This window comes from Psittacula echo (assembly GCF_963264785.1).
Source record: "Psittacula echo genome assembly, chromosome: 5".
NCBI lineage: Eukaryota > Metazoa > Chordata > Aves > Psittaciformes > Psittacidae > Psittacula > Psittacula echo.
Genome location: NC_137739.1, coordinates 71,676,758 through 71,698,329, shown reverse-complemented (window position 1 = coordinate 71,698,329; position 21,572 = coordinate 71,676,758). Strand labels below are relative to the sequence as shown.

Genomic DNA, 21,572 nt, shown 5'->3' with positions numbered 1-21,572 from the left:
TTAATAAGGGGGAGGATGCGTGTGGAGGAGAGTGTTTGCTTAACATCTCTCTAGAGCTGCTATAGTATGAAATGCTTAATTGCAGAACAAGTTTCCACTAACATCCTCCTGGAACACAGTTGGGTTTTGAAGCAGCATTCTTTATTATGAGCTTGGGATAAGCAAGTTTGGCATAAAAGAAATATGTCTAGTAAGGAGACCACAACACTTACTCACAGCTCTGCAGCCGGTTCGTACTGGGAAGTCTAATAGCTTTGAACAATCAACTTGAGCAGTGTTAGTAATTTGTAGACTGAGATTTTTCTGCAGTGTCTTTTATTCAGGGATTGCTAACACATCTTGAGCCTTTGTGCCTGATTTTAAATGATCAGAACCTAGTGTTTGAATACTCAGAGTAATCCTTTTGCTATATTGCACAGTATGTGAATTTGGGTAATGCTAATACAAGTGCACATGTGAATCCAATACATTCGTGCTTATGGGCACCAAAAACATCATTCAAAGGAGTGACAGCTGTAGGACTGAAAATAAGAGTTCACTGGGTAGGATAAGCTGGGTTCTGTAGCTTTAGTTTTCAGCTAGGCAGTCTCAGGTCTGGACCACATCGGTGCTACTCTGTCTTTGAAGGGAACGTGAACAATGAGATTGCAGTCATAAGCGAAAAAGAGGCTTTCATGTCTGCGCATGGTGGGCTCACCAGGAACCACTTCATCCTCATGCTCAGATTAGAGAAGCTGCAACAGCTGCCCTGAGTTGCAGCCACCTTCTCTAAGGCACAGGAAGCATCTCTGGTAACACCACTACCAAAACTCCCAGTGTGTGCTCCCCTGGTGGTGGTGGGACATGTCAATTCTGCACCTGCCAGGAGATCCCTCCATTTCACTACAGAAATATCTCAGGGGCTGTTTATGGTGACTCTGTGACTGTACTAAAACAGTGCATGACTACTGTGCATGGGGGAGTTTCTTCCTATGTTTAAACTCTCTATACCTCATTTTGAAAGATGAAGTTGTCTGTGAGCTCTTACATAGGGCTTCTTGGTATTTATGCAAGAGACCTGAGTTTGAGTCTTGCTTTGATTATTTCTCTTCTCAAGGCTCCAGGGAGCACAGAACAACAGAAATACCAGTAGTTCACAGCCACACTGCCATGGGCTATTGCGTTGTCACATCTCATAAGTTAAGCAAAGCTGGGCTTTGTCAGTGTTGGGCTGAGAAACCTTAAAGGAGTGAAAGGAGTTGATAGCACCTGTGCCTCTTCTGTGTATCTGACTGCTGCAGGCAGAAGCAATTAATTTCATACAGAAATTCTTTGTGATTTCTATTTAATGCCATGGTCCCTGCTTTTTCTTAAAAGAAATTACTCCCTCCACCCAAAAAAAACCCAAACAAACAAACAAACAAAACCACAAAAAACAAAAAACAAAAAAAAAAAAAACAACCCACAAAAAAAAAAAACCACAAGACATTCATGGTTGTATGCAAAAAGGACAGCTCATTATCTGGAAGTTTGGACCCCACCAGGGAAGTATTGGGAAGGTGCAGTACTGAAGCATGGCTTTGCCCTGCAGATGTTTCTTATATTGCCTACACACACAGCAGCACAGAGCTGTTACTTATGCCAGTCAAAGCTGCTTTTTTTAAAGGTGTCATCACATCTGAGCTGCAAACCGAGTAGAATCGTTAAGGTTCAGCTCTGCAGGATCACCTAAAGTCCTTGCTGGAGGAAGCCCACAAAACATGAAGGAAGCTCTGAGCTTTCTGGAGTCCCTCCGTCAGAAGCTGCAACTCTTCAGCCTTGGTACATAGCTAAGGTCAATGTGGAGCCTGTAATTTTCCATGCATGGGCTCAGCCCCCACTTTTCCTCTCCCTGTGCCCCGACGGCTGTGGCCTCTGGCCTGACTCCCTCCTTCTGAGCACCTGCTGGCCTTGTAAACACCAGGCCTCCTGGTAAGGCTCGGGCAGGCCCTGTCAAGTGTCCCACTCGTCAGGAGCTTCAAGGGCCAGCCGAGGTTCGCAGGAGGCCTCGAGGCCCTTAGGAAGAAGAGCCCGGCGCCACGCTTAAAACGGCTGTATGGGGCTGTGGGAGGGAGCGCGCCCGGTCCCGCCGCTCTACGGTGCCCCCGAAGGCCGCTGGTGAAGCAGGGGCAGCTCGGGGCAACGCCGCTGGGCCGCCCACCGCCCCCGGGGCATGGCGAGGGACTGGGACGCTCCCCCTCAGCCTCGGCAGAGACTGCGATGCTGCCGACTGAGAGCCAGCGTCCCGCGAGCCTGGACCGGTGCTTGGCCGGCGGGGTCGGGGCCTGCCTGGGTAGGAGGGAGGGAAGGCTGCGGGAGCGCTGTGCCTCAGCGCACCCCCGTCCTTCAAGACCTCCCTGGGCTCCTGAAGCTGTACGGCTTGCTGGAAATGTGCGGGATGACCCGCGCGTTACCCCGCTGGCCCGCCCGGAGACGTAGCGCCTTGTCCCTGTAATTAGCGTGAGGGCTTGAACTCTTTAACTGTAAATGTCCTGGGCTTAGGACTTGGAAACCTTTGGGAGAGGCGTCAAGCCCTGTGCCATAAAAATAAAAGTACGCGACGTGCCCACGGACGCGCGGCCGTGCCGGCGGGCTCTCAGGAGCGGCGGTCCCATTTGGGGCGAGTGATCCGCACCAGCGCTGTTCCGCATGAAGCCAAGCGACCCCGGTTGGGGCGAGCCCCGCTCTGCGGACGTGGCTGGTGCCGGCCTGGAGACCCCTCTCCTGGGGTCCGCCTGAGCCGGTCTGCGGCGGTCCCGCCCCGCGCAGCACCACACGTGCAGCGCCAGCCGCTCCCAGCTGAGCGCTCAGCTGACCCCGCCGGCCGAGGGGCCGGGCCGCGCCGCCGCTTCTCACTGGCGCAGCGCGGGGCCTGGGCAGGCCGCGCCCGCCCCCGCACCGCCTCCTCCTCCGCGCGCAGCCCCGCGCCTCCCACCGTCGCCGTTGCGCCCATCGCAGCCCGCATCTCCCCGTAGCCTGCCCCGATGTGCTGAGCCCGCGCGGCCCCAGACCCGGCGCCTTCCCGGCCGCGCCGCCATCTCCCCGCTCCGGCCGTTGGAGCCGCCTGCCTCGCATCCAGGGTAGCCGGCGGGAGGAGAAGCCAGCCAGCCGCCATGGACAGCCCCGGCGGCGTCACCGACAAGAAGAGGTACCGCCGGCCGCACGGCGGCCTCCCGAGGTGTTCTCCCGCGGCGCCGGGGCTCGGCCCGCGCCGGCAGCGCGCTGCCCGCCCTCCCGCTCTCCGGCCGGCCTGAGGGCTGCCTCTGTCCCCCTCCCCCTCGGCCCCCCCCGGTGCTGCCGGCGCCGTCCCCCGGGCACCCCGCCGCCCCCCGCTTTGTTACCGCCGCCCCCTCCCCTTCCCCCGCGCTGCCCCGGCCTGCCGAGCGCTTCGCTCTTTCATTGCTTCTCCTCCCCGCCGTCCACGTCGCCATTTTGTCGGCGGGGGAAGCGGGCCGGGGCTCCGCTGCCGGGGTGCTCCCTGTGGCGGGAGCTGTCCCGCCGGCCTGGCCTGGCGCGGCGCACGGCTCCGCGGGCGGGTAGGAGCGTGCGCTGTGTTTTCTCCCCGCGGGACGGGCGTGGGCCCCGCTCCGCTCCCCGTGCTTCGCCGTGGCGCCCGGGCGGCCTGCGCGCCCAAACCGAGACACCCGGGTCGGACAAGGAGCGGCCGCAGGGCTGTGAGGGGAGCCGGAGCGCGCCCTCCGCCTGCGGGGAGCGACCGCGGGCTGTCTTTGCCTCTGAAAACGAGTAGGGGGGAATCGATTGTGCCTTACTCCAGATCACTCCGGGCTCGGTGGCCGCCTGGTTTTGTGTAGAAACGGGCATTTTTGAAACCTGAAAATATGCATTGGAAAAAACCCCATCAAACCTAAACCTTTGGGGGGGTGTAGGGTGGCAGGACAATGTGAGTTGAGGAGTATGAATAATTCACCAAGGATCGTTACCTCAAATTAGAAGGGGGAAATAAAAGTCTTAAAAGCCTTTGTTAGGCGGTGAAGTTAGGGAGTTTTTGAGTGACCAGATTTCTGCGTTGGTGCCCCACCGGCGCGCTTTGTGGAGGGATTAATTGCCATAATCGCCATCTGCAGAAGACGTCGTTTGTTTATATTGATATTAATACCTTTTTTGGGGGGTGCTTTCTTTTTTTGAGATAGGTTTTCTTAGCTGTTGTATCAGAGGGTCATCTGAGTAGGTTAAACGCCGTCAGTGTTAAAGTGCGTAAGTTGTGTCGGGAAGTAGACTGGCTTGGGTTTTAAAATGGATGGTGAGCTTTGTGCTGAGCTGGGAGTGCAAGGTGCTGGCTTTGGGAGCGGGCAGCGCTTCACTTCTAGGTCTGTATCACTTCGGTGGTGATTTGGAGTTGTTACAGTGGTGCAGGGGTGTGTGTGTAGTCTAATGAAATCCGTACAGTAGGGCACCTGGGGGTGCGCCGGTTCTCTGTAACCTTTCTCTACTGAAAGCTGATGGCTATTGAGAAGTCTGGGAGAAAATGTTGCAACAGAAATGGTTATTTTGTGCTTTGCTCGGCTGCTCTAATTTAGTTGCAGGTCTAGAAAGGGGTTTTGAGACTTAAATTGTTCTGTTGCTGGTTTTGGTTCTGTTTGGTCAGGTTGATTTTTATTTTTGTTTGTTTGTTTGGTGTGGGCTTTTTTTTTTTTTTTTCTTCTATTCCCTTCAGCATTTGTTATTTTGTTATTTTTTACTTGCCATTCTGTCCCACTTGGGTATTTTTTTTTTTTTTTTTTTGCAATTTCCTTATCCTGGATGTAATCTGCTTTCTGCAGAATGTAAGAATCAGTATGCAAAGCTTATCCTTCCTTCCTTAAAGGCAGGGCTTAAGAAAGAGAATTCGTTGTTTTCTGTTTCCTGTAGGCAGAGTTCAAAGTTGGGAATGTTTCTTATAAAACGGTAAGGAACATTCAGATTATTTCTGTTGTAAGGTCGTAATCTAAAACAAAGTTGTATCTGTGGTAAGCTCATCCTGGGGGCTGTGAATGTGCAGTTGAGCAAAGATGGCTAAGCAAAAAGGAAGGATATGAGCTCACCAGAGAACTTGCTGAGAATCTGGAGCATTTCTCAAGAACCTGGGTTGTTTTAGATGGGTTTAGGTTTGATGATGTCCATGTTGAGAATACCTTTAAGGGAGAAGACCTTTGAGTCTTGTTCTTTGATAATAGAAATTTTACTGATTGTATATATTATACACCTCTGCTTTGGCATGCATTGCAATCCTTTTATTCCTTGTCTCTCTCTGTGCCTGTATTTGGATAGTGTTTAGCTCTTGATAGTTAAAGTGAAGCTTGTTATTTGCTTAACTATGTGCTGTGAGATGCAGAATTATGGAATTTGACCGAGTGTGCGTGTCGGTCTTACATAAATGTAATTTAGGCATAATAGTAAATGTAAGTGTGGGTTCATATACTGATGTGTTGAATCCATTCTTTGATCTAGTCCCAGGCTTCTCATATACATACAGGTGAAAAGATTCCATAAGAAACCAAGTATCCATAATATGATTAGGTATTGAGTTATTTGGGTTTTAGCTATTCTTCAGTAGTTGTATCACTTTCATGTGCGCCTGGGTTTTCCCCCATGTGCTACCAGGGTGAGTTTGTCTCAGTGCTTGGAGTTGGTAAAACAGCATTGTTGGGAGCTTTGTTTGCTTATTGACTCTCATTTGGTTCAAATTTAAGGCACTTATTGAGAAGGATGCTGATTTTTCTCAATATTATTTTAATAAGCTCTAGTGCGTAGATGGCAGATGCTATGAAAAGATTTTCCCCAGGTCTGTGGTGTGATACTTCACTATTAGCAGAGTAATTCTCGCACCAGTTTAAGTAAATGAGCCATTTAGGGTTACTGGTTATGCTACTTTGGTAGTGGCTTGCAGCTGGTAGACACTCTAGAAAAAATACGTATGTTATGCTGCAGAGGAGGACTTAAACCAATCCAGAATTCATTTTTCTAATGGGATGGGTGCTAAATAAAAATTAGAGACAGGAGGATTTAAGTGATTCCTTGAATGTTCATTCTGAATCTTAAGATGGTGAACTCTTACATCCTAACTTGAGTGTCTTAACAGAAAAGCTTCAGCTTTTCAGCTTCTTGGAGCTGGGACTTGAAACTTGACATCTAGCATCTGAGGAATGATTTGGAAGACCAGGGTTTTGCTGCTGGATCTCTGCCACTGAGTCCAGCTCCAAAATCTGTTTGAGAAGCCCAGGTCCTGTGCTGCTGGTGCTGAAGGGCAATAGCTACTGCTGTTTTTTCTTAAACTTGTGTAAGGTCTTCAGGATCGTATGTGCCATTGTTTTTTGTCTGTTAGTTTCTTTCAATACTGGTGGAACTGAGCCACCATTACTAGAGTTGAAAGCAAATACAAAAACCTTTTGTATCTACTGTGTTGTAAGAAGAGAAATCTTTCAGAAAATCGCTGTAGTGTCTCCCCAAAGGTATGGGGAGGGCAGGGTGGCTTCTGGCTTACAGAATGGTGGTTTTACTGCTTTCTGGCTTTTTCTGGATTGTGTGTCTTACCATGAGGCTTACCTTGTGGTAGTGCCTTTGCTGTCTGTTCTTTGCTATTTCCTCAAACATGAAACAGTTTTGAGTTCCTTCAATAAAAGCCATCAGAAATTACTTTTGAATGCCTACTAAAAATAAAGGCAACAGCATAGTGCCACTGCCCTTCTTGTCTTGTTATCAAGGCACTGACAATCAGGGAAGAATAGCTGTGGAGGATTTGCCTACTGAAGATCTTTTCCATAATTTTGTTCTGGTGATGCTTTGATTGCCTTTTATCAGTGAAGGTGTGAGTGTTTGGCACTATGTTGATGGAAGCAGCAGGAGGGTTTTCTGGTTTTTGTTTACAGTAAAGCTTGCTTGGCCCTTTTAAAACATAGTGTCTCCAGTCTGCAGTCTGGGGCTCTTGATTGGCATGCCTGAAATACCAACAACCGGTCCACATTTAGTGAAGAGATCTAGCATAGACTGATCAGATGGCCTTGGTTGTCAGGTGGTCTGTAACAGGGTGATGGGATGGTAAAAGGTTTTTATTTCAAGTACCTTCAAGCTTTTTTAGCAACTCTGTCTTGTGTAGGAATGCTTTTCCTTTCTGGTGCCTCTGGAAGCGCATCCTGGACTATTTTTTGGGAGGGGAAACAACATAAATGTAGCTGCATACTGTTAACAGCAACTTCAGTCTGGCAATTAAGTCAGCTACTGGTTTAATGGTGAAGGTGTGAAGGGGATAATCCATTTTATTCCCTCAGTTGCCATCACAGTTTTCTTGGTTGGTTTCTCATCAGAAATGTCCATCAAGGGCTTATTTAGGTAAGATCATGCTAAAGTATGTCCTTTGTAAGCCTTGAGAAGCATAGTTGCATGCTGTTTTTCTACCACCACCAGAAGAGAGGCCAGAGAAGACCATGCTGCTATCACATGTAAGGCTTCAGTCAGCAATGTTACAGTATGCACTTGCAGGTGCTTACTTCGTTCTTGGTGCATTGTGAAAGCAATCGTAGACCTTTGTTCCTCCATATCCTTGAACTATAATGCATGGAGTTTATAAGGCTGTTTCCAGGACTCTGATTGCTGATGGTGAAGTGGAAATAAAAAAGTCCATAAATATAAATAACACTAGCAAATGTCAGCAGTGTTGCAGTGTAAGCCCAAACCCTTCTGAGGTTCTTGAGAGTGCGCCTGTTCACTTTGGTGTGCTTCTGACCCGAAAGCCTTGAAGACTCTTGCTGAGCCTATGTAAGTCAGTGGATTGAATTCTTGAGTGTGTCGTGTTGTTCAGTAGTAATATTGCACCATTTTATGTTAAAGGTTGCATTTCAAGTAGGCTCATGTGACATTTTTGGTATTAAAGAGGACATTGCATGACAGAAACAGCTGGTTTTTGAGTATTCTGTTTGTTCTTCTGCATAAGAGAATTTGGCAGTATTATCTCAATTTGTTCTTGCAGAGCTTGGTGTTATAATATGCCAACAAAATAATTTTTATATGATTGTAGAATATGCATTGTTAAGTAAACCCAGGAGGGAAGTACTGCATGGTTCAGCAATGGTAAACGAGAGCATCCAGATTTTCCTGATGATACTGCTCTGTCAAGGAGATGCAAATACTGATCTGATTACAAGATGTGTTATTTAACAAACAAACAGCTTCAAACCAAAAACAAATCTTGGAAGAACTGTAGCAAGAAGGCACAGTAACCCGTTTCTAGTAAGCCGATGTCCAAAAGGCAGGAATGTTCCAGATTATAAGTCATCAGCTCAAATGTGCCTTTTATCTTCACAGACACAGTTATATAGGCAGGTGTTTACATGCCTCAGAAAAACCACATAGGTAATGCATGGAAAGAACTTGGACCTTAATAATCTTTCCATGTTCTAACAGCCCTTTCTCTTTTGAATTTGAGAAAGTTGGAGCATTTTGAGCCTCTCTTGAGAAATCTTGGTATTAGAGCAAGCGGAGGAGCATGCAGGAGAACCTGAGTGTTCTGCTGAGTACTGCTCCAAAATGTGAGGCACTTGGGGGTTTTATGACATTGGTAACAACAAAAATGGCCCAGGAGAGAAGGTGAGCCTTTTTACTTTAACTAATGACTGAAAATTCAGGAAAGTTACAGGTTTCCAAATTACCTCTGAATACGAAGACTGTTAGGTTTTCTTCTATTATTTAGTTTAGAATAAAAGCCTCTATAAAATTTAAGTTCTGAAATTATTAAAAACATGAACATGAAATCAAATGAATACATACCAGCATATATATATATATATATATATAAAAGTTCTTTCGGTTTTTTTTTTTTTTTTTTTAATACAGTTTATGTAGGTGACAAACACTTTAGGGTTCTTTGATGTGGAGCCATAGGCTCGGTTGAAGCTACGCCCATTCATACCAGCTTGGGAGTTTGGTCTAAGATCTCAAGAGTAAGTGCATTGATAAAGAGGAGTTTCATCACATGCTGAATCTGTAATTTCTTTTTTTCCTGTTGAAGCCTGATAATACTGGGGCTTGTACAAAAATGTAGTCTTTTAAAACGCTGAGATATTTTAGTATCAAAACATTTGAAATGGCTCTGCTGGCACTGGTTTCAAGATGATCCATTAGTTGTTCCTTAAAGACATCCAATACATAATAAACTCTGTGTGTGTTACGAGACGCTGTGCATCTTCTGTTTAATTTGGTGTGGTGTGAATGAACGCTTGCTAAGCGTTCTGAGCAAAAATGTTACAACATCTTGTAACTCACTACATTAAAATAGAGCCTGAAGTTCAAGTGAAGAATAGAGGAAACTGAATCAGCAGCACTGAACTGTGCTATTATATTTACAACAGTGGGAGATTTCACCAAGTAACTTACTAAATCACCTTATCAACTCAATTTGTAACAATCCTGGGAGTGTTACCTGAAAAAGATGACGCATTTTGTTTGCCAGAACAAGTCATTTTGCTGTCAATCCTAAAGCAGATTGGTGTTAGTTTCTTGAAATGTATTTTCACAATTGAACAATTTGAGGCCAAGGCCTGTTTGGTGGGCTTTTTGATGGTATTTTGGGGGGGGGGGATTGTTTTGTGGTTTTTTGCGAATAGTAAATGGACTGTTAAAGCTAGGGAGGGAGTTACTAGAGGCTTACCTTGTTATGTTTGCCCTCTGCTCACATCCATCGGAAGAGGTGAGAATGTGTTCCACGAAACAGAAGACTTGAAGTAATCAACATCAAATGTAAAGGCTTCAGCCTAGCTAAGCTAAAGAAATGAGAAGGTCTATGTGGTTTAGAGGGGGACAGGAGTATTTGGTACCCAGTCCTTCAGAAAGGACTTTTCCTGTGTTCCCTATTGAATCTCCTGGATGTTGAGCTGACCTTGCTGTGGGCTTTTTGTCCTAGCTGTTGTTGAAAGTATTTTTCTTGACTGCTTAGTGGATCTGTTAGTTCTTTATTCATACAGGAAAATATGATTTTCTATCTCTTTAGTTCTGTTGTTTGGTTGATTTTTTTTTTTTTTTTTTTTTAATTAACCTTTGATCATAAGTGCCCTGTTAACTGAAAGCAGTTGAGGAACATGAGGTAAAAGGACAAGAACTTGGATGGAAGCAGTGAGGGGAAAATGCCCAGCCTCCCATCTGGAAAATCTGAATACAATGACATAAATTGTATATATTAAAGCCATGATTTAAACTAAATTAGTTACTTCATCAAGAGTTTGCATCTGTTGGAAGATAGACCAGTTTGTAGCTAAAGCATTCTTAACTGAGAGCCTGACAGATATCTCAGGGTTATGTTTTGCATCTTTTTTGTGAGCTTGGTAGAAGTAAAAGCAGGAGGGCTGAAGCGGGGGGAGCACTTAGTGGCTAGTTGTGTAAAGCCGGTGTCCAGATATCTCTCTTCAATAGCTGTGTTTTTTTCTGTAATAATCAACACAATTTAAGTACAGTGTATCCTGAAGGGCAGACTAGAGGTAATTAAAAAAAATAATGCTGTATTATAGGAAAAAGCCAAATAACCAAGCTGGGGAAAAAAAAAAAAAAAATTCTGGCAAACAGCTATTCGTATGCCATGTGGTTATTTGAGAACGGTAAATTACTATGCAGAGGTAAAATATCAGTGGGTTACATTGTGTAGTAGGACACAGCAGGTTCGCTTCACATTCTGAATTGGAAATACTAATTCTGGAAGCTTTCACTTTCTTGATCACATTTCCTAATCGGTGAGGTAGTTGGGGTTTCAGATCAGCTCAAGGCCAAATTGAGGTGATGGATAATCTTGGCAGTGTGTGGTCCTGTGCTGGCTTCAGGAGTTTCAGGCTCTGCTGCCTGTTCCTGTGTGCCACAATTTACCTGTCTGTAGAACGGCTGTTTGTATAGACTTCACAGTTTTGGTAGTAAGATGTGACTTTGTAAGTGCATGTGTAGCTTGATGGATTCTCTTCTCACTGCTTTTCCCCACCATCATTTTGCGAACGGCAGTAGGTTTCAATGTTCACTTAGAACATTTGTGCTGCTGTAGTTAATTTGGTCTGAACTGCCTGCTGGCTCTCTTAGGGTTTTTTTGGTGGTAGTCAGGTTAGAGTAAATGCCTGTAACTACTCTCATGTAATAAAAATGGATCAAATTGCCATGTTAGAAGGGAATATGCAATGGAATGAGTTCTAATAGTTTACATACAGTGTTGTCATCTTTGCCTGGCTATTATGGCTATTATGCTATTTTCTGCAGTTAGATCTCTTTTAATTCTTACTGTATATAAGGTATTTCTGATTTCTTTTCCTGAGATGGATTACTGGGCTGTAATGCTCATTAATTCATAAAGAGCAAGACTTTTGTCTAGAAAATCACATGCTTATGATTACACATGAGATTTGGGTGCGGTGTGTGTTTTTTTTTTTTTTTTTTTTTTGCTTGTTATCTTCCTCACAGGAAAAATGAATGGCTTTGGCAGTCTGTGCCATTTTTACATGAGCTTATATGTGGTCAGTATTTTCTTGGTGTGCTACTGTGCTGTAGGTGAGAGCAGCTGGCATGGACATGCCTAGGGTTGAGCTCTTCAGATGGTTCACCTGAATGCAGCTAGTTAGGCTGGTGTGAAGATACCAGTGTTAATGTCTTCTGCTGGGGTATGGCTGCAAACTGGGGGTTGCATACAGCTGTGCTGGCAGAAACACTTGGTTTATTCTAGGTGTGAAAAGATGACCAAGTTTTGTACCAGCCACAGGATGTGTTCAATCTTAAAAGTGAAATAGGAGGTTGCTTACGGGTCTACTTTCTGATACCATCATGATGGCATATTCTGTTAGGGTATTATGGTACTGTAATAGCTGCATCTTTTTGTTTTTTGCATAATTCTTCCTGTGTTACAGCAGATATGGTCTTCGTGGATCCATTTCTAAGCCTGGTATTTCCTGTGCTAGTTTTACAGTCTGAGGAGAAGTTGCATCTAACACTGAAGTACTGAGTGTGAATCTTGTACTGGTAAATGATGGGAATTTATGGCAGAACTGAAAACTAGTTGGAAGTTCAATAATGAGATGTTAGCAGATTTGAGGCACATTATTAATTTGGATTATATTATTTCCACATGGTATACTTTATGAAACTGTTTTAAGAGCAGATACCATGATAAATACAAATCCACTCAATTGTAGAAAACAATTGTAGAGTGAAAAAATGTGAATTGCTATCAGAAGATGCTTGTGAATTTTTAGAATGTTCTCAAAATCTAAATCAAGAAAGATTAGCCTGGATTAATTAATACATGCACTATAGCTCTTTTACATGGGAATTGAAAACATTTTTAGGGCAAAATCTACCTGATTAGATGAAACAGTAAGTTAGAATTCGAGAAATGCTAGAAAATAGATAACAGCAATAAAGAAGCATACAAGAACCCCCTTGTTTCTTTTGTTAATGTAATATTGTGTACACAATGTAAGATTTTTTTTTTTTATAGTGGGTGGTGATTTAGAAAGCTAGAAGGAGACAAAGTTGACATATACTACATGTTTTAAGCTTTGTCTGTTGACCATTTTAAATCTAGTTCTTTTAAACTGAAATTTATCGGTTACTGATGGTATTTTCCAGGGTCCTGTGGTAAATACGCAGGAACAAGTCAGCTTAAAATGTGGTCAGTGATTAGTTTTCCACTGAAGGAGATGAAAAATGTGGGGTGTATTTAATTGGAGAATCATGTGTAGAAGTATGCAGTGGTGGACAGAGGGCTCTTTGGGATGCTAGGGGGAACAATATATTGTTTGAGAGACCCAAATCATTCATATGACAATGACAGAAGCACATTCAAGTAGAGAGGCCATGTTAACATCTGTTACTGGTGCAAATGTGATTGCTGTTGATGTGCTTTGTTCTGAAGGCCATTGGGCCAGTTCTTGCTTGTTGTAAAACTTTGTTTATGTCCACCTTGTTGTATTTTAAAGCCTTTTTGATTTGAGGCAGTGACTGGGAGCCTGCAGTGAATCCTGGTGGTGAAATACGTTTTTGCTCTGGGTTTCTAATTTGAATATCTGTTGGAACTTGGTTGTTTATTCAGCTATTGCATGTGAACATCTCTTACATATAGAAAATGCATAGGTTTGTGTTTAAAACTGTCAGTGAAATACTGCTTTCTGTGAGCTGTGATGCATAACCTGCTCTGGATTGATCTCTGCTTCTGTATTCTGATGGCAGAAATACAAAATGGAAATGAATGTCTGGCACTGAAATTGTGCAGGAAAAATCATACCTGAAAATGCATGCAATTTCCTGCCTAGCACCGGCATTTCTGATATTTTCATTGCACGTATAATCCACTCTTGAGCTCAGATTTTCTTCTGAGTCTTTAAGAGGTTTTCTTTCATGCAAGACTGATAGAAGAAGGTTGTAATACAGCTCTTAAGTTTGGGGTTTGTTTTAAATGGAGCCTGGGTTCTTGCTGTCTCAACAGAATGGCTATTTCTGTTGTGAAGACAAACTGCCTCTTTACATAGGGGCAGTTCTGAAAAATCTCTCTTAAATGACTTATTTGATTTTGAAGCAGTTCACATCTGGCTGCTTAAAGTCCAGCTTCCTTGAGCTCCTTTGCCCCCCTGTCCCCTTAGTTGAAAGACAGCTCACTTAGGAAACATATTTTCTGTACAGGGATTTGTCATCCTTTAATTGACTACACAGAACTCTGTAGGCAGCTACACGATGATGTGTGTTTTTTCATTTACTTTATGCAACTGTAACAAAGCTTAGAGTAGTTGCAACAGTGAAGGATTTTTTTAGTTGGTGGCATCCTATGTTGAGGCAACTCTGACTTCACTTGGTAATTAAACCTCATTTGTGAAAGACCTTTTCTCTTTTAATTTGATCCAGTAAAGAAACACTCTTTGAAGCTGGTAGTTAATCTTCCTATTTAAATTGCTGGGTTTTACTCAGATTGGTTACAGCTTAGTTTTAAACAGCAGCTAAAAATAGCAAACTGTTGTGCTGTACTGTTTAAATAATCTGTCTATAGTAGTAGCTTTTCTAGAAAGGAAATACCTAGTAAGAGGAAAAGGAGACTGCTGCTTGGACAGCACTGGTTGGTACCAGCATTGCACTTTTCCTGAGTTTTGCCCATTGCGAGCTCAGGCAGCCCCCCAGTAGGCAGCACTTAATTCTCTTACTCCAGGATTATTTTGTAACAGAAGCACTATGAGCTTGATTAGAACAGTGTTTCATTCAGTGATTAATAATTCAATGGTTTGTGAGAAGTTTTTGACTGTTCATGTTGAAGTCTGCTGCTAAGCATGCTAAAACCAGGCAAAAATCCAGAAACTAGCTGAAATATTTTCAAGAACATTAGGCTTTGCGAAAGAAAATATAAGGGAAGGGGCTCAAATCACAACTTGTGAGGTTAGCATCTATTTCCATCTCTTGTGTTCTCCTTCTCTACATGCCCTTTGTGATTTGCACAAGCCTGACAAACTTGTAGACTTGAAGTGCGCAGCGTTATTGCCAAAACATGGAGGTTTTAACTTAAAAGTGTCTGCAGTTGAAAAGGAAGCCGTGACAAAACTGCAGGCATCTAGGCAGATGGAAACCAATTACTTCCAGTAATGCTCCCTTGAGTTTCTATTGTAGAATGAACTTTCTGAAGGTGTAGGGATCTTGAATGAGTAGCTAATGAAGAAAAATCGGAGGTATAAAGGTGGATCTGTCTAAGGTAGCATAATTACTTGTGTTAATTTTGTCAGTGAATCTGTGGTCTAAGAAGCAGAACAAAGATAATCCAGATGTGTTTTCACCTCCACCCTTAGTTTTCTATGAAAAGGAAAGTTCCTTTAGGCCTGTCTTCAATAAGAAATGTTTAATCAACCAGCTTATATAGCAAAAGCATTATTTTTTTCGGTATTGTTAAAGGTCAGACTTCTTGTAATAGCTGTTTCCAGATATATCTGTATGTTAAGAGCCTCAAGCTTCTCAGTCCAAGATATCCATGACTAGAGCAGGAACTTCTGTTGTCAGGTCTCTCTGTCTCAGAGAGGCAATGGAAGGAGAATAAGGCAACTTCTTAACAGCTGGAGTTTTCCAGTATAGGGGAGACTATGGAAAGGGCTGTACTGGAGAAAGCTGGAAAAGAGACTTTCTGGATTGCTTGAAAATCAGGACACCTCATGTTAAATCAATATCTTTGCTTATCTGACCTGTTAACATGGGCTTTATAAGGATGGTAACAAGGGAAGAACTTGGAGGGTGTACATGAGGCTGCTAGAGCCTTGAGCTGGAGATAGTTTACACTGTGGTATTTTGAATTGGACTTAAGGAGCTAGGAAAGAGGAAGAAAACAGGATTTGGAGGCTAGAGAAGCAGCTGTCAAAGTACAAGGTAAGTACTTCAGGAACGGTTCTGAGTATGTGGATGTCTGTTTGAATTTGTCTTGTTGGAGTACTCTGTGGGTTTGAATTTAATTCTGTCAGAGCCCAACGATGGCAGAACTCTCTACACAGAATTAGAGTTACACTTTTAAACTGAGGTTTTGAATTACTTGATTTTGATAACTAGGTACTTGGCTACTGGGCAGCTTAGTTTCAAATTTAACTTGCAAAGAGAACTCTGTTTCCTGTATTGAACCCGAACTTTGTTTATATAGGATTAGCTCGGAACGCAGAAAAGAGAAGTCAAGAGATGCAGCCCGGTGCCGAAGGAGCAAGGAATCAGAAGTATTCTATGAGCTTGCCCATCAGCTTCCCTTGCCTCACACTGTGAGTGCACATCTGGACAAGGCATCCATTATGAGACTGACCATCAGCTACTTGCGCATGAGAAAGCTGCTAGATGCTGGTAAGCAGATAGTGTAGCAGAGTCTGGAAAAGGGGCTGGAGTTATATTGAAGAACAAGCTATTTCCAAAACCTGTCAGCAGTTAAATATATCAATAGTGGCATACTTTCTATGGAAAGGTGGAAGAGCTTGCAGTAGAAATAGGCTGTTGGTGATGGTACAGGAGAATTATGGCCACTGTTCAATGGGCTTTTTTTTCCCTTTCAATCTCGGTGATCCTAGTTAGCTCATCATGGCAAGTTAGCTGAATATATATCTGTCTCTGCAGTTACACCTACGCATGCAACTACAGGAGTATCTGAGTTAGCTTATGAACCAGTATCTGTATAGCATGCCACAGATGCTGTACTGGTTATTTGTATTCATGCATGCATACCTATACCATATGGAGAAGTAACTTTCGTAAGCTGTACTCTGAAACGTCTCCTAGGAAGCCCCTGAGAAGTTTGTAATGGCTTTTTGAGATAAATGGTAAGATTTTTGCTATGCAGTCCTCTTCCTTAAGGTAGAAGGTTTATTGGCTTATGCATAAAAGTACAGAGGGTTAACCTCACTGATTTTCTGTGATTTGTGATACAATTTCTATAGCTTGAAAAATTTAATTGGCCACTTAGGTAAGTGAATTATACTAGTTTTGAGCAGTTCTGCAAGATTTGACTCCTTGCAGACTGGTGCCAGAAGTCGTTCCTGATAGTAAGTGAAGAATGGCTGATGTTTACTTAAGCAAAAATGTGTGGCTGCTTGTAGGTGAGCTGGAGACAGAAGCCAAAATGGAGAAGGAACTGAACTGTTTCTACTTGAAAGCTCTTGATGGATTTGTCATGGTTCTGTCTGAAGATGGGGACATGATTTACATGTCTGAAAACGTGAACAAGTGTATGGGACTCACTCAGGTGAAATACTAACATTTCCTAACACTGTTTCAAGTCTATAAAAGTTATGTTTTTATATATATAAAGTTAGACACCTGTATGCCTCTTATTTTTTGCAGTTTGAGTTGACGGGGCACAGTGTATTTGATTTCACTCATCCATGTGACCATGAAGAGCTGAGAGAAATGCTTACACACAGAAATGGTGAGTAGAAGGACAAAATTGATTTGATTTTATTTATGGATAGTTCCTGTTTGTATTAGTACAGTTGGATATTTGCCAGAAAAAGCTGTTGAGAGAACAAACTAATATCTTTCAGTGCTTAAATCTCAAAATAAACCTTGTTCAGAGATAATAACAGAAATAACCAGAATGTTTTGGCAGTATCCTAATTAAAAAGGAGAGGAGACTTCATTACTACTTTAATCTAAAACAAAATTAATGACTGAAATGGAATTATTGAAGGTTGAAAGAATTAGCATGCCTGCAGGAATAAAATTAGAGGTAACTTGAATAAGAATGATCTTAAGCAACTGCTGTAGAGGGATATGGAGAAGATAAATTGCTGCATTTATCCTGATCTGGGCTTCTCTTTACGGGACAATTTGAAAGCAAATGCTTTCTTCCAAGAATCTGTGATGGTGTACTTAAAACAAAACAAAATAAAAAAAGATACTATATTTAAGATACTGAAAACCTAGTTGTGCAATACTTGGATAGTCCCAGAAAGGGCTTTGGGACTGATGCTTCTCTGCACCTTTTAATTGGTGCATGAAATTGGTATCTTTTCACAGATTTGACTCTTCTCTGTCTGAGAGAGCAGAACACTGTGTTCACATATTCTGTATGCTTTTGAATTTAACCAGTGCCCATGAATTACTGCTTTTATGTCTTCTAAAGGTTTATTAATGGCTATAAAGACTTGGCAGCCTGCATGCCTCCAAACAAATCTGCTTTATTCAACTGTTAGATGTCCAAAATCAAGCCTCTTTAATTTGTTTCATCAAACAAGGGTTATATGGACTCTGAATCTAGATTGTGATAAATTACCAAGCCTGACCTCTGCTTTCATCTTACTTTGCCATTCTGTATAAGATAAGACCTGATAAGATGCCATAACATTAAGGGCCCTGACTTTGGTTTTGTGTTCTCTAAACTGCCCTTAGTATTAAAGTATCTTTCTAAGGCTTGATGAGACTTCCTCCCCATCCTTCTGGGATACAGTAATGGATCTGGGAGGAGATGGGGAAACAACTTCACTACAGCAGTGTAAAATCATGTTGGAAAAGCTTATTCTTAAAAATGTCATATTACTGAGCTTTTCATGCAAACCAACTGTCGTGTGTCTAAATTGGCCAGACTGGAATAAAATGTCTGGAAAGCATTATTACAAAATCTGTCTTGCAAATGAAGTTGGCAGACAAAAGTCTAAATTACAGTCATAATACTACATTTTTATATTTATTAGAATTCCCAGGTTGCATTCTACTGCAGCTCTTACATCACTGGAATTATTCTGGTTTTGAATTAAGCATTAAATACTCCCCTTTGGGATTGTACTGGTGCAAATGACTATAAATGTGACTGGCAGAAACTGAACTGCATTCTGATTTTATGAAGTTGCTCTTTAAACTTTCAAGGCTGGCAATCTTAAAAATAATGTCCAGTGCTGAATCAGACTTGAGAACGTTGCTCCAAATTTTACAATGGCTTCTTAAAGCAGAGCCTTAAACATGAGGACTGGTAACAATAATGTGTGGTCTTCAACTATGAATTCCTAGATTGGTTTAACTTATGTTTTATAAAAAAACTTACTAAATTAAATAAGTTTTGGTTACTTCTCTGAACTCTGCTTTATTCATCCTCCCTTTTAGGGAGGGTATTTTGATGTGGCATGAAGTAGGCTTGTCCCCCATTAGCCTCTGCTAGAAGCTATCGACAATGTAGCATAAGGGCTTTAGCGTTTTCCTAGTGAATTTTGTGAAACTAGTAGCTGGAGTACAAGCCACCTTGAAGAATTTCATAGCTGCTGTTGTCTGTGGAGGATGAGAGCAAATTACTGTATAAACTTGTATCAGAAGTAAGCTCGCATGTTCTGAACCTCCACCCTCTGCCATGACTTGGTCCTCACCCCTTAGCATGCCTCAGCAAACTTGCTCTTCCACTGCTCCTTATCCTAGGTGCTTTATTTCCTTCTTCCATGCACAGTGAGCTGCCCTCCTGTTAGGATCAGTTTGCATTTTCTTTGCCCAGAATAGCCTAGCTAGTAATAGACTCTGAAAGGTTCTCCCTCTGTAAAGACAAAAAATTAAAGCTTGATGGCAGAAAGACTAAAAAAATAGTGTGACTAATATTAATGTGTTAGGATTTCTTGACTGTTTTCTCCTCCAAGAATGCTAATAATGTGTTTAAAAACTTGGTACTGTTTACTCTAAGAGTGTAAATATTTGAATGCATGTAAACAGCAGAGTTGTAAACTCTGAATTGAAAAACTTAAAACACTGCAGTCCTGAAAAGCTACAGGTCAAAACCTCCCTTCAGTGAGTTACTGATGCATTTCAGTGGAAACCAACTCAATAGTACTTCTTATTCCGCACATGCTTTTCTTGTCCTCTCACAATTTTAAAGGATATTAATTTTTCAGTTGGTCTCTCATTCTCCTCACTTCTTTTTCCTGGGAATGTGGAGTTGGCTCACAGTAAAACTTGTTCTGAAAAGTGTTGTTATCAAAAGCACTTCTAGGTTTACCAATCTTTTTAACTTATCTTTTGGGTCTTCTCCTAGTCTCAGAAGTCTATGGGGGGGGGGAAGGTTGGGGAATTATGCCTTCCAAAGATGATCCAAGAGCTTAAGAATTGGTTTACTGTTTGCTTTTCTAGGTCCTGTGAAAAAGGGCAAAGAGCAAAATACCGAGCGCAGCTTTTTTCTCAGAATGAAGTGTACACTGACTAGCAGGGGAAGAACAGTAAATATCAAGTCTGCTACATGGAAGGTAACTAATGCAAAAGAATACTTACGTAGTTTGTCAGCTTCGTGTTCACATGTCATAACATTGTATTTCAACATCTTGACTTCATGTAATGAGATGGAGTTTCACTATCTAATGATTGTGCTTCAATATGCTGAATTTTAATGCTGACTACATCGTGGGGGTAACTGAAACAGTATTTTAAAATTAGTTTTTTAAAACTTTTCATGAATTCTCCATTTTAAATTTAAAGTATTTTGCTTACTAGAAATTATGATTACTAAATATGCTTGCATAAAGCCTTCTCTGAGAAAAAAATATTTGACACCACTTATGCTGATACCCGATTTCTTTTGATTTGACACTGTAAACGTGACAGTTGAAGTCTCTCTGAAGGACTTCAATATAATTCTTTCTGAAGCTGCTGGCTATCCCTTTTGTAATGGTTGGAACAAAAAAAGCCCAGCCTGATAACTTTCTCCAGTGAATACATTTTATCCTCTGGACAAAAAGTAACCTTTTATTGTATTGAGTGGTATCATGGCTCACAATTCTCTTTTATAACCTAAATTTCATTATTCTGGATTAATTTCTGCTTCAGAATGGTTAAAAAAAACCTCCACAAAATGTGAAACTTATTGTGTCTTGGAGAATGTATTTGATTACTTCTGCAGAAGATTTAAAATGGAAGTCACTACTGTTAATATAACTTTCCAATTTAAATAGTAAGATACCCTTTGTAAGGCAATTGCTTATCAGTGTCATCATTAATGTAACTTACACAGAACAGTTCACAGAAACACTGAAATATCAAGTGTGGCTTCAGCCAGTTCCCAAGAGGAAGTTGTTGGCAGCCTGTGTGCTCATTGCTTTCTGCATAGCATGAGGAGGAAAACTGCTTTCTTGTAGCCATCCATCTGAAAGCACTGCTGCCCTTCTGTTGTTGCTATCACATTGAGGGGTAGGGAGGGGAAGGACTTTGCTCTGGGTGTGTTAATGGATTGTGTTGTCTGACAGACAAGAACCTAGTCTCTTTTTAAAATAGAACTTTCTCATAGGTACTCCACTGCACTGGACACATACGTGTATATGACACATGTGGTAATCAAACTCACTGTGGCTACAAAAAGCCTCCCATGACATGTCTGGTGTTGATCTGCGAACCTATTCCTCATCCATCGAACATTGAGGTCCCCTTGGACAGTAAAACGTTCCTCAGTCGTCACAGTCTTGATATGAAATTTTCATATTGTGATGAAAGGTAATATATATTTTGTACTTTAAAAAAGAATTAATTTGAAGCATTTGCAGGGTTGGTACATGTTGGTTAATATTGGCCTTATACATTTACATAGTCTTGCAACTTGATTCATCTGCGCAGCAGAGTCATTGGTGGGATACTTCAGCTTTTACTAACTGATAAGGATGTCTTATTTAAAAGCCATATTTTTAAATCTAGGGAGAGTGCAGGTTATTATTTTGGAATAAATCTTTTGCCTGCAGTTAACTGCCTGTTCAAACTGGTCTTTAGTGTAGCAGCAGTAATTAAACTGAAATCATAAGATTCTCCTGGACACTGAAAAAAAGGGAAGGATTTTAGGTTTGTCAAAGATGGTGGTGCATTTCAGTGACTGAAAAGAGTGTGTATGTAATACTTGTCAGTTGCATGTTATTGTTACCACTTCCCTTCCTCAGGAGAGCAGTGTCTGCTTTCTCCAGTCCAAAAAACCCCCAAAAGTTCAGCTGTACTTTTGATGCAATACATTTGCTGTTGAAAATGAGATGTCTGTGTTCGGGTACAAATCATGGGTGTAGTCAAATACACAAGACTGCTCTTACTATTCTCTGGAAACTTAGCTTGACAAATTTTAAAAACAGAAGTGAAAGAAATCATTGGCCTGAGGTTTTTTTTCT

At 42.0% G+C, this 21,572-nt stretch overlaps 1 protein-coding gene across 2 annotated transcripts in view; it reads left to right on the top strand.

Annotated features, from left to right (window-relative positions):
* The first annotated feature begins 3,046 nt into the window (after positions 1-3,046).
* HIF1A (hypoxia inducible factor 1 subunit alpha) overlaps positions 3,047-21,572 on the top strand; it is a 31,131-nt gene continuing 12,605 nt past the window's right edge. For both annotated transcript variants that reach the window (XM_080617526.1, XM_080617525.1), the window contains exons 1-6: positions 3,047-3,166; positions 15,629-15,819; positions 16,566-16,711; positions 16,810-16,894; positions 19,570-19,682; positions 20,717-20,919. In XM_080617526.1, the coding sequence (XP_080473652.1) occupies positions 3,132-3,166; positions 15,629-15,819; positions 16,566-16,711; positions 16,810-16,894; positions 19,570-19,682; positions 20,717-20,919 (773 nt within the window). In that variant the 5' untranslated portion in view covers positions 3,047-3,131. The remainder of the gene's footprint in view (positions 3,167-15,628; positions 15,820-16,565; positions 16,712-16,809; positions 16,895-19,569; positions 19,683-20,716; positions 20,920-21,572) is intronic.